We start from the raw sequence: 12,841 nt of genomic DNA on the forward strand, positions 1-12,841 counted from the left end.
GGAGTCTGCCTGCAATGCAGAAGACCCAGGTTCAATCCCTGGGTTGGGAAGATCCCCTGCAGAAGGAAATGGCAACCCACTCCAGTATTCTTGCCTGGAAAATCCCATGGATGGAGGAGCCTGGCAGGCTACAGTCCATGGGGTCACAAAGAATCAGACACTACTGAGCGACTTCACTTTCACTTATAGTTCTAGCTGTGAGTAAGATATTCATATATATCATCAACACAGTTCTGTATTAGGAGCTAGATACACAGGCAAATTAAAACAAGATATGGAAATCATAAGAAAAATAGTGAGAGGAATGGAGAAGGATGATATAACCCTAAAGTTTAGAGTTGAGGTTAGATTAACCCTTGGGTCAAACAGTTACAAGGAAATTGAACCTTCAAATTATATGATTTAAGAGGTAATCTATGAAGACTTTTGTACCTGGATGCTCACCAAGGTATGAACACTGAAAAAATGGAAACGGTCTATACATTTGAAGATAAAAGAGGATAAATATATTTTGATATGTTGATCTCACAGGATATTAGGCAGTCATCAAAATGACATATAATTTCAAAACATTAATGACATTGGGGAGTGCTCAACATAATAGGAACTCTGTGAAAAAAGTAAAATACATATGGTATGAATACCAAATATAGTAAAAAGATCATAAAAATATTAACAGTGGTTATGGAATTATGGTAGAATTTTGCCTGATTTTAATAATCTTCTTTACTCTTCTTATGTTTCCAAAAAGGTCTTAATAAACTTATTGTCTTTGTAAGCTTTGTGTGCATGGGGGTATGGGTAGGGAAAGTGATTCATATTCCCTTAGGTGAATGAGCACTGGCAAGTGTTCCTCTTTTGTATGCAAAAAGCATTCAAGTAATGTAGGATGCCTCAGAAAGGGCATGTAAGAAAGATGGCAACATTTTTAGACCGAGTTATTTAATCCTCTTGAGAAAAAAAAAATCTGTATATCATTTTTTATAGAATGAGAAGAGCTTAATCTAATGTTCCAGCTAAATCCTGCCCCCCAAACTCAGTGTTTCTCAGACTGCTAAAGAATCGCATTGAGCATAAGTATTAAACCTAGATTCCTCACCTCTAACTCCCAAGATTCTGATTCTGTAAATCTGGTGTGTCAGGAATTCTCATTTTTTCCACAAGCTCCCCAAGTGATTCATTCTGATTCAGGTGTTCCATAGGCCAATCTGAGAAACATAGCTATCTATAAGAGGTCATGTGTTTTGATTTGGATGAGTGTTTTTTTTTTCCCCTCTATTTTTGATAATTTCTTCTTGCTATACACTAAATAGAATTGGTATAGACCCTCAGTGGTGTGTCAGCAAACTGGTTCTTTGAGAAAACAAACCCAATTTACCATCATTTGCCAATTTCTGTGGTGTAAACACTTCCACCAAGAACAATTTCAAGTTACCAATGGTTTAACAAGAAGCTCACATAATTCTTGAAAGCTTAGTAATTGTCTTTGACAAATTGGTACAGGCTGGTTTCAGCAATGTCCAGTATATATTTTACTTAAGTGCTTTAAACTCTTTGAAAAAGGGATATGTTAATGAAAAGCTATTATATCTATGACAGCTAGGATGAAGCAAGTAAGCAGTTGGATGGCTTAAATCCTCTTTACATAATAAATTTCAAATATATTAGGAAAAACTCCACTTTGTAAACTTGTATACACTGTTTCCTATTTTATTGTATTTTTTTTCCTGTGGCCAGGCCATGATGAGTGATACATTTGCTGAGTTCTCTAAGAGTTGTGAATTGGTTTTCTGTGGATGATAGAGAGCCAAGAAATGGGACTCCAGGGTTGAGAGTGATACCAAATGTTCAGCCTTTACCTTTGCCCTTTATGGTCTTCAGCCCCTGAGCTGTTGAAATGTCCTTGGTCATCAGTTCTATAGCACCCAACCATAAAATCAACTTCTCCTACTTCTTCCCCTCATAAATGATTGAGACAATGTTGTCTCTAGGAAACCCACATCAGATGTGTTTTATGTGTTCATGTGCGGGAAGTGGACTAAGTAGGGGCTAACAGTATAGCTCTTTAAATATTTTGACCAGACATATTTTAAGAAAATTGGACCTGAAACCTCTATAACCAGCTGAGGTGAATTTACGGTCCCACTTTTAAGAACAAAACTCCCTCAGGCACCTGTTTCCTAAAGGCAAAACCAGAAAGGAAATGAACTTTTGCTTTAAGACAACTCACCTTATTTTATGAGTTATCAATTTTCTATCTGGCACAGGATTCCCAAGCTACTAAGAGGAACACCCCTCTTCAACCCCAAGCCAGCACTGAGCTGCAAAAAATGTAAAGTCTGCATTCTAGAAAAGAGCTTAGTTTCCTGAAGATGAGGCAAGAATGTGGTGCTTCAGTAAGTGAAATCAGGGGAGCAGCAAAGATCTACGACGGGGACTCACCACACAGATGTCTTTGCCAATAGATGCATTAAAATCTTAGCCTGAATTACATTTTACATTACAGGATTACCGAATCTTGGATTATGATGGAGAATTCATTTTTCTTCTCTTTGGGGCAACTCTGGCATGTGAATAGTCAACAACAATGGAAAGCACTTGATTCCCTTTTATCTGCTCCGATGACCCTGAAACTGAGCTTATCAACCTCTCAAACATGAGAAAGGACTAAATAGCACTTTTTTCTTGCTATTGATAAAGTGAGCCTTCTCAATGGGAATAGACCACAAGATAGGGGTCAAAGGTTAACAGTTGGTACTCTTAGCATGCTCTGCACTAGAAAACACAATGAGTAAGAAGTATGATTTTCCTAGTACACAAGCTAGAAAATTAAAATAAGTACAAGTACTGACTTTTTAAAAACTGCAACAACTATTATTACTAACAGGCAAGGAAAAAGTTGCATAATCATGTATGATCATGATGCATGCATGATCATGATCGTCATGCATGATCAAGTCAGTATAAATACTTAGTTATAGAATAACCTCAGTCTTTCTCCAAGCTTCATCTAGTTGTGAAGGCAAAGAATTTTCAGGAGAAATATGAATATTCAATTACATGTTTCAAAGTCAGACATTTATACATCTACTTGGGGTAAGCGCCAGAGCTAACATCAAAGATATGTGAAGGACTTCTTGTCTAAATGGAACATTAAGCTCCTTAAAAAGGAGAATTCAGCCCTTGCAAACTGTCATTTTTTTTAGTAAATGAAACCGACCCTTTCACAGATGGGCAACATACTTTGTAACTTGCTGATGGCATAATAAAAGACACTGGCTTTTTAAAAATGAAGGGCATGTACTTTTCAAATTATAGTACCCAAATGGGCTTAACAGAATAAAATTAAGAAGGCATACAACAGCTTGACAAAAATTAGGAACAGACTATGGAAATTTGATAGCTCTAAACATCAATATTCAAATGACCTTTTTTAAAAAAAAAAAACCTCCTTGTTTAAGCCATGTTTAAACCATAGGGAACATATGCATTTATAGAGTCAAAACTAGGGATAGCACATTTTGGAATTATAAGTACCGATAAAATAAAAACATGAAGTCAATTTCTTCTCAAAATACAAGAAAAATTCCCTAGAAAGGAGGATTCCATTTATATCAGGTATCTCTCCTTCTGCATCAGTCAACCTTTATGCATTTTAAAATAAGATTTCTCCAGTTGACTGATACAACAACCAAATTAAACATAGACCATGCACAAAAATGAAACAAGAGGCTTAGCATTTCTACTCACCTCTCACGTTCTTCTTTCATTTTTTCCAGTTCCTCTTCTCTCAGGCCACCCTGCTTCAGAGGACCTTTCTGCTCTGCCTTTCCACCCTTATCGTCTTTCTTCTTTCCAAATCTAATGAAACATGGAGAAGATGATTGTTAATGATAAGCATGTTCTTTTTGTGGTAAGTTGTAGATATTTATGAGAGTAACTCATTAAAGTACAATTCTTTAAGCAATAAAAAATCATTTCGCATACAATGGAAGTAAAAATAAGATACTTAGAGCAGAAAAATAATACAGTTACTGAAGTCCCCTCCCACTTCTCTTTTCCTTCTTTCCTTCTTTCTTCCTACTTGGCTATTGATTGTACAGTCTGTACAAAATCATGTGATTAAAGACTAAAAATTTCAAACCATTGATTCAGTGGTGATTAAAGAATTGAAAAGTTGCCATTAATATATAGCTAAAACCTAAGCGACCTCTTAAAGAGGCCTCCAGACTTCCAGGTGGCACTGCCATTGAAGATTAAACTCATGAAGTTATATAGTGATGGTGCCGGCAAAGGATTTTATCAAACACAGAGTTCAATGTTCTAACCTTACAAATGAAGAACCAAAACCTCAGAGAGGCCTTGCTCCTTAAACAAACCCAAGTTCAAGGCAGGGCTGGGATTCGCGTGTGGGTCAGCTCCTACACTGCACATGTATCTTCAGGCCACATTCACTCTCCACGTAGCCGCATGATTCCCAATTCAGCCCTGAGTCAGCATGCTCTGAGCACTTCTTCGTGCTGGGCAGATGTGTGGTTACTGGCCACAGCGGTAATTTTACTTTCTCCCCCATCTTTAAGGAGATAATTGACACGTAACATTGTGTGAGTTTAAGATGTACAATGCATTGCTTTGATATATATTAATTAAAAAAGAATTACAGCCAAAATATTAGCTACACCTGATATCCTGTCCCATAGTTAGCATTTCTTTTTTGTTATGAGAACATTTAAGATCTGGTCACTCAGCAACTTTTAACTACCTGATATACTACTACCAGCTATAATCACCATGCTGTACATCAGATCCCCAAACTTGCTAATCTCACACCTGGAAGTCTGTACCCTTCAACCAACATTTATTCACCTCCCAATACTACTATCAGCTATAATCACCATGCTGTATATAAGACCCCCAAACTTGCTAATCTCACACCTGGAAGTCTGTACTCTTCAACCAACATTTATTCATCTCCCAAATCCTGATAACCACTATTTTACTTATTTCTCTGAGTTTGTTTTTTTTAGATTCCACATACAAGTGACTTCATATAGCTATATGTCTTTCTCTGACTTATTTCACTTAGTATAATGCCCTCAAGATTCATCCAAGTTGTCACAAATGGTAGGATTTCCTTTCTCATGACTAAATAGTATTCCATTTTGTGTGTGTATAAATACATACAATCATATGTGTGTGTGTGTGTGTGTGTGTGTGTATCAAGCATATCTTCTTTATCCATTCATCTGTTGATGAACACTTAGGTTGTTTCTATATCTTGCCTATCATGAATAATGCTAGGCAACAATAATGCAACAAATCTAGGAGTACAGATATCTCTGAGAGATCCTAATTTCAACTCTTTTGGATATATATCTAAAAGTGAGATTGCTGAATTACATGACAGTTCTAGTTTTAATTTCTTGAGGAACCATTCATTGTTTTCAATAGTGGCTGTACTAATTTGTACTCCAAACAAGAATACACTAGGGCTCCCTGCAATTATTATAAAAGAACTTGGTGCTTCCTTAGCATTTTTTGGAAAATGAAACTGCAAATTTTAAATAAAAAAAAGCTACAATTAATTATTGGTGTTTTATATTCTTAAAAGACAGGCATTTTCCTGATAGATAATTTCTTTCGAAGCAGTCTCTCATAACGTTGGTATTAACACACATGAAAAATGAAAATGACCTGATGCTCTGCTGAGAACCAGGATAAAAGTCATTATATCATGCAGACTTCAGTTAAGGTAAAGACTCTTCTTAAATCTAAGGGGATCCCAGTTGTCCCTTGTTTCTTACTAGATAGCTACACATTTTAACTCTTTGAGTATGCATTTATATCTTTAGCTTACTCATCCTATCTATGTATCTATGTATCCACCCATCCTTCCAGCTGGATAAACTGAGGACACTTCTCAAATTACACATGCTCGGTTGACTGCCCCTCCCCCCCTCCCATATCTGTGCCCCAGCCTTTCAACACATTTATAGAGAGTCAGAATCTCCTCACAGGAGGACCTAAATCATAAACTTGTAAGAAACTCATTTCCTTCAGAATTTCATAGAAGTGGCCTAATATTTGTCTCTTTCTGGATTGTGTTTCGAACCAAAGCAGAGATTGTTGGTCAAGTGGCAGCTCTGAGTATAACACGTGGAAGATGGCACTGCTAACATTCACAGTCATGGTGTTATTCAAGAACAGACTGCATCCTGCTTTCCCCGGAAGCCTCTCCCAGCCTTGACTCCTCTGTATATTTTTTTTGTTATAATTTCAATTAGCAAATTCTCTTTCATGAGTTTCCTGCCTCCCCACTGCCATCTCTCTGTCTCTGCTCCTACTGCGGTGCTTTTGCTACATCCAGTCTAGTCTGAGCATTTAGGTTGGTTGACCATCGGCTTTAATTCCATCATTCCCAGCCTTATTTCTTTTGCTTCTTCCTCTTTCTTGCATCCTTTTCTGAACCTATTCCTCTTTCTCACGAAAGAAACGACTTGATCCCATTCATAGGAGTAAAGACAGAAGAGAGAAAAACTAGACAAAATATAAGAACATTAACTTTCAGATCATTCAGATTTGTTAATATATTCAAGATCTCTCTTTAACCTACAAAGCAGGTGATATCTAAATAATATGTTTCCATGAATGCATTCTTTGGCTTTTTGGATCCATGAAGAAGAGTCTTAGGGATCCACATTATTACTCTAAATTCCTTTATGTGAGAAGTTAATACTTTTGTACATCACTTAGAAAAATAGTTTTCCCTCAAAATGTCACCACATAAACTAATATTGAAGCAAAAAAAAAAATCAAAATTGTGGGGAGTGAGGGTAAAATAATGCCTCAGGAAGTTGATGAAGGCAAAAATATTGCCAAGATCTCTACAGATTTTAGGCTTGCTTTTCTGCTACATCTCAAATATTTTCTTCTAAATTTGCAGGTTTTAGATTTTCTGAGATGAAAGTAGTGTCATTTTTGAAGGGTAAAATGAACTTATAACCCAGTTGACTTTAATCTTTAGTATCACAACCAATATACTGTTTTCTCCTTCCTGTGGCTGAAGTATTTCACTTGTACTGCAGTTTAAGAACAGCTTATTACGCTTCCATTAGAGTGGGATATGTTTGACAAAGAAAAGGTTGAAAAAGTGAAAGTGTTAGTTACTCAATCATGTCCAACTCTGTGACCCCACAGACTGTATGGAGCCCACTAGGCGTCTGTGTTCATGTAATTTTCCAAGCAAGAATACTGGAGTGGGTTGCCATTCCCTTCTCCAGCAGATCTTCCCAACCCATGGATGAAACATGGGTCTCCTGCATTGCAGGCAGACTCTTTACTGTTGGAGCCACCTAGTTAGTTGTAAGTAAATTCTGCCAAGCATTTTCTTCTAAGCAAGAACTGTCAATAATCGTCAACTCAACCAACTCTATAAATATTATAAATGTTTTGATTTAAAGTTCATGATCATTTATTAAAGTTTCTAGTAAGAAGAGCAGAAAGAGCTGTGAAATTTATTTAATTAGATAGAACAGTTACCAATTATCTTATTTTGTAAAGTTTGGGTAGGTTCAAGAACAGAATTATAAGACAATAATCTTCAAAATGGCTCCCACATTGTTAAGATGAGGAAATTGAGGCTCAGAGAAGTTAATTGCCTTTTATTTATTAACACACTGAATTCTTCTTTCCAGTAGAGCAGTCAGACAACTTAATTATCAGTGATGGCAGTGGTGGTGGTGGGAGTTGGGAGAAAAGCATCAATTTAGTGAATTTTACAGGCCCTTGTTCTCCTTTCATGCAGCCTCTTTTGGGGGTCATTTCATATCCATTCTTACTTTCACTGACATAAAGAGAGGAGTTGGGGAGATTCAAATACATTGATTCATCTCTCCATTAGCTATTTTTGTGAGAAAAGTCATGCAGACCTTAAATGGTTGAAATTACTGCTTTGCATTCTAAGGTTTCAAATATCCACTGCATTCCAGGCCTCCATTATCTATTACCTAGGAAATTTGAGAGTTGGCCATTCTGGGCTAGGTTCCTTAAGGAAATTGCTTATAGGTCAACCTTGCTTTATATAAAAGATATTTTCCTGAAGAATTCTGTGCAAACATATGGTTTTAATCAATGAAATCGTACTTTCTATGTACCTGGGAAGCCTGTTTAAAGAATCTTATGATGGATCTTTTCGTAAAGTGGAAAAATCACCTTTCAACATACTCTTTATGTAAATTTAGATTTTCATGAATTATAAGTTTGCTTCAAACACCTGTTCCTGTTTATTTTTACAGAGAGGTTATATGAATCAGCTTCATGGAAGACTAGTTTGCTTGCTTTCTTCTTCTTTCATTCATGCATTTGTTTTAAAAAATATTTCTTAGGCATCTCTTCTGTGTCAGACATTGTCATAAGCACTGGATGTAGGTTGATATTGTATTGGGATACAAAACCAAACACTGCCCTCATAAAATTTACATTCTGATAGGGGAGACAGTCACCAAATAAGTATGAATATATAGGTTGTGAAAAGTGCTATGCAGGGAGTTAGGACAGAGAGTAACAGGAAAGTGACTGGTTGGGGAGGTCTTTAATGAAGAAATGACATTAAAACCATAACAATAAGGGGGAGAGATTCCAGACAAAGAGAGATAGCAGCTAAGCCTGTGGATGAAGGAAGAGGACATGCAGAGGACATGAGGAGCATGATGCCTGGTGCACTCCGAGCAGTGAAAGAAGACCAGTTTCCAAAGCAAGAGGAACAGAGAGGATCTTTGTATAAGATTCGGATGGAAAGAAGGGAAAGATCCTTGGAGTGCGGGTCTGAGAGATGCTTAGAGTTTATTATAAGAATGACAGTAGGTCATTTTTTAGTGGTTCAAAGAACAGAGAAGCTACTAAGGAAATTGGTTGATTTAAAGAATTGGTAGAAGAGCAACAAAGGAGTAACCAAATCATTTTAAGGAGAAGTGCTACAGAGTTGTGTACATTAAAAAAAATAATCCTGGTTGCTGAAGTAACAGTACCACATAAAAGCAGGAAAGCTGCCTGGGAATGGCTATAGGAGTGTGGGTGAAAGATGATGGTGGCTTGGATGACTGGGGGCTGCTGAGAAGAGAAGACAGCGATCTGGAGATGACGGGCCAATGCAGAGACAATCAGAAGTTCACATCTAAGTTCAGTTATTTTAGTGCCTTTGGGAAATCCAGATGGAAAAGCTGAGGACAAGGACAGAGCCATGGGCACTTTAACATTTAAACACTGGATGGTATACAAAGCAGACAGAACAAGCACAGTGAGAGAGACAGGGAGAAAGTTAGGAAGATGTGGTGTAAGACATCTGAGAGGAGAGGGCTGGGAGGAGGAGGACATGGTCAACAGATGGGAATACTGTTGAGAAGTCCAGTGAGCTGACGACTTGAGAAGGTTCATTAGATCTGGCAATCTGAAAGCAGTCATCATCCTGGCAAGGTTCAAGGGTGTGATGTGAGCAGAAACCAGGTGGGAGTGATCTTAAGAGTGAATGGCAGGTGAGTACAAAAGCGTGTGTCTCTGTCTGTACAACCATTTCAGGAGGTTTGGCTGGTAGGGTGGTTTCTGGAAGTGGGGTGAAATGTCAAAGATGGAGGTTTTCAATTTGGCTCATCTCCGAAGACTTTTGTTGGCTGATAAGAAGAAACGCCAGAGTATTTATAGACGAGAGAAGAGAATATGGTAATTTTTCTTTTTAACATGACAAAATACACATAACATAAAACCTATCAGTTGAATCATTTTTAAAGTAACCGGTCAGTAGCATTAAGTACATCCACACTGTTGTGCAGCCATAAACCACTATCTATCTCCAGAACATTTTCATCATCCCAAACTGAAATTTTGTACCTCAACAGTAACTCCTCATTTCTCCCTCCCCTAGCCCTTAGTAACCATTATTCTACTTTCTGCCTCTATGAATTTGTTCTTGTTACTTTATATAAATGTAATCAAACAATACTTCTTCCTTGGTTTCTGGCTTATTTCACTCAACAGTATGTCTTCAAGGTTCATCGGTTTTGTAAAATGTATCAGAATTTCCGTCTTTTTTAAAAGGCTGGAAAATATTCCACTGTCTGTAGTGTACTGTATTTGTTTATCCATTATCTGTCAATGGACATTGGAGTTGTCTTCACCATTTTCCTCTCCTGATTAATGTTGCTATGGATCTTGGTATAGGAGAACAAAGTTCTTGATAAGGGCAAGAAACTCAGAAAAAGTAGCAGCTAGGAGATAAAACTTCATAGAACTGACAAAAGGGAAGTGGAGGTGTGCCTGGGTAATTTATCAGTTAATGTGATACAACACATATAAGAAAAATGACTCCTATCCATAAAATGAGATTTCTTGGTATAAATTAATAAATCAAAGGAAATAGAATATCCAAGGTGGAAAAGAACCTCAGGGAGGGTTGTAGAAAAATACTGAAACAGACCACACCTGTATTCCTATTTTGCTTTTGTAGGGAAGGGGTTTCCCTGGTGGCTCAGTAGTAAAGAACCAGCCTGCAATGCAGGAGACCTGGGTTCAATCCCTGGGTTGGGAAGATCCCCTGGAGGAGGGCATGGCAACCCACTCCAGTACTCTTCCCTGGAGAATCCCATGGACAGAGGAACCTGGCGGACCACAGTCCATAGGGTCACAAAGATTGAACATGACTGAAGCAACTGGGTACGCAAGCATGTGCTATGTAGGGAAATCCTAAATGACGACCTGGGGAAGTAGATTTAATAATGGTTCATTCAGTCATTCAGTCAGACATTCACTGTGCAGCCATTACATATCATATGGGTTAGGCACATGGCATTCAACCATGGGTTGTTCGGTAGATCTCTAACTCCTCCATCCAACTAATTAAATAAGGTTCCAGCCTCCTACTGGTTTCCATACCAGAAAGATTTTTAATATACTTCGTAGTATTGGTTCCCTAATTTCTCAGCAAATATTTTCTTGTTTTTATTTATTTCTTTGAGCTTTCTAGATAAATATGACTTTCAAATTCTTCCCAGATTCCCATGCACCCTAATAATCCAAATTCCCAAATGTATATCTCTACTCTGACTTTTTCTATCTCTAGCCTCCCATTTCATTCACTTTTTCATTCTGCTAAGTAGTATGGGTCTACAATTTTCTTCCTTGATCCCATTGGGCAGTTTACATAGGTATTAGCGACCACTCTTCTTTCTTTTGGCATAGACTGTATGAAAACAATCCTGAGCAATGGCTTAGAAGAACTAAAAAGTCAGGCATGGGAAAAGTTCAGACACTCTTATTCCAAATTAGTGGTGAGCTGTGAATCCAAGGAGAGGTGAAAGTTTGAAACTGAATGTATTTCTCCTACAATTAAGAAATACCTTTGAATATCACTGATGCATTTGGAAAAGGCTATAAGATCCAGTCATCAATAATATCAAAAACCTGTGGAAATGGAGTCAGATATGAAAATGCACAAACCTCACAGTCTTAGTATTTTCTGGGCTCAGATAATGGTTCATTCTCCCTGTAACTAATTTACTTTTAAATTACATATTGCCTTATCATGGTGTGAATTATATAGCTTGAAAGAGCTCAAGCAAAATATGGGAGCAGAAAAGTTCATAGACCTTTGACTATGTCTCTATAGTTATTCTGAAATTCACCCATAAAAGGTTTCTATTGTCTGATATATTCCAAATTGGGTTCTGAACTAGCATATGCATATGCTTATGAAATTAACTTACATGGATTGCAATCTCATATGATTTTTGTGCACTTCAACTATTGCTTCTAAAATGTATGTCACAGATGTTTTTACTTGTTTACCTTGGATGGTTCCCATCATACCTAAGAATTAGTGAATTTGATAAAAATACAATGAAAATTGACCAAATAGAGAGCTTTCTCCCTCTTTTGGGGGGTACCTAAGGGCATTGCCTACTTTTATGATAATGTTGATAGAAGAAAGTACAGATATGTGTTTACTATAAACCAGTCTTAGTGAAGAAAGAAAAAGATATTCTCATTTTATTTTTAGTGTTCCACAATATGTATTATTGCCATGGTTAATGCCTGTGGTTTTTCAGGAGGGAGGTGGAATGCTCTAAAACTCCCTATGCTTTCCCCAACAGAGGGCTGTACTTTAAACTCTGTAGGTCCACCCCGTAGTTTACAAAAGGAGTTAGGGACTTGCTTTATAGGAGGTGTTCACAAGCAGAAACTGAGGTTTGATGCTTCAGTAACTGAAGGAAAACTCAGGCTAAAAAATTTTTCTTGTTAACACTGAATCAAGGAGTCAAAACTCTAAAAAAATAAATAAATAAATAAGATTTCCAAGTAAAATTTTAATATTGTTTAGATATTTATTTTGAGTGCATTTACATATTTTCAAGATGAAAACAAGCTATATTAACTCCACTGATATCTTTGTCTACTACTTCCTTTGAAATCAACTTTTCCATCCCTCATCCCCTTAAACAGCTACTTTCCTCATTCCCAGGTTGTGATTCCTAAATTGGTGGTCATGACGATCCTTCATTCCAAAGTGAGGAATCTTCAGACCTCAGATGTGTTGATGTTTGTTTTTAGGATTGAAAAGCAGGGAGGTCCTGGAATATTCTAGGATTTCTGCCTAAGTGGGTGAAACATCTGGTAGAGTCTTCAGCAGTTCTCTGGCTCAATTCAGCAGCTGGGAATCTTTGAACTATTGGTAAGTTGCTTTCTCAAACTAAGGAGCTAAGGAAACACAATGGGTTTGGAAATTCCAACTACATTCAGAATAATTCTAGAGGGTCCAGAAAGCAAAGCAAAATGCATATCACCAATAACCTGT

General features: G+C 37.2%; 1 protein-coding gene across 2 annotated transcripts in view; it reads right to left on the reverse strand.

The window, feature by feature from the left end:
• The window catches only part of PARD3B (par-3 family cell polarity regulator beta), a 1,130,274-nt gene that overhangs the window by 222,011 nt on the left and 895,422 nt on the right, over window positions 1-12,841 (reverse strand). For both annotated transcript variants that reach the window (XM_065930754.1, XM_065930753.1), the window contains one exon: window positions 3,751-3,861. In XM_065930754.1, coding sequence (XP_065786826.1) covers window positions 3,751-3,861 — 111 coding nt within the window. The remainder of the gene's footprint in view (window positions 1-3,750; window positions 3,862-12,841) is intronic.

This window comes from Muntiacus reevesi, chromosome 3 (assembly GCF_963930625.1).
Source record: "Muntiacus reevesi chromosome 3, mMunRee1.1, whole genome shotgun sequence".
NCBI lineage: Eukaryota > Metazoa > Chordata > Mammalia > Artiodactyla > Cervidae > Muntiacus > Muntiacus reevesi.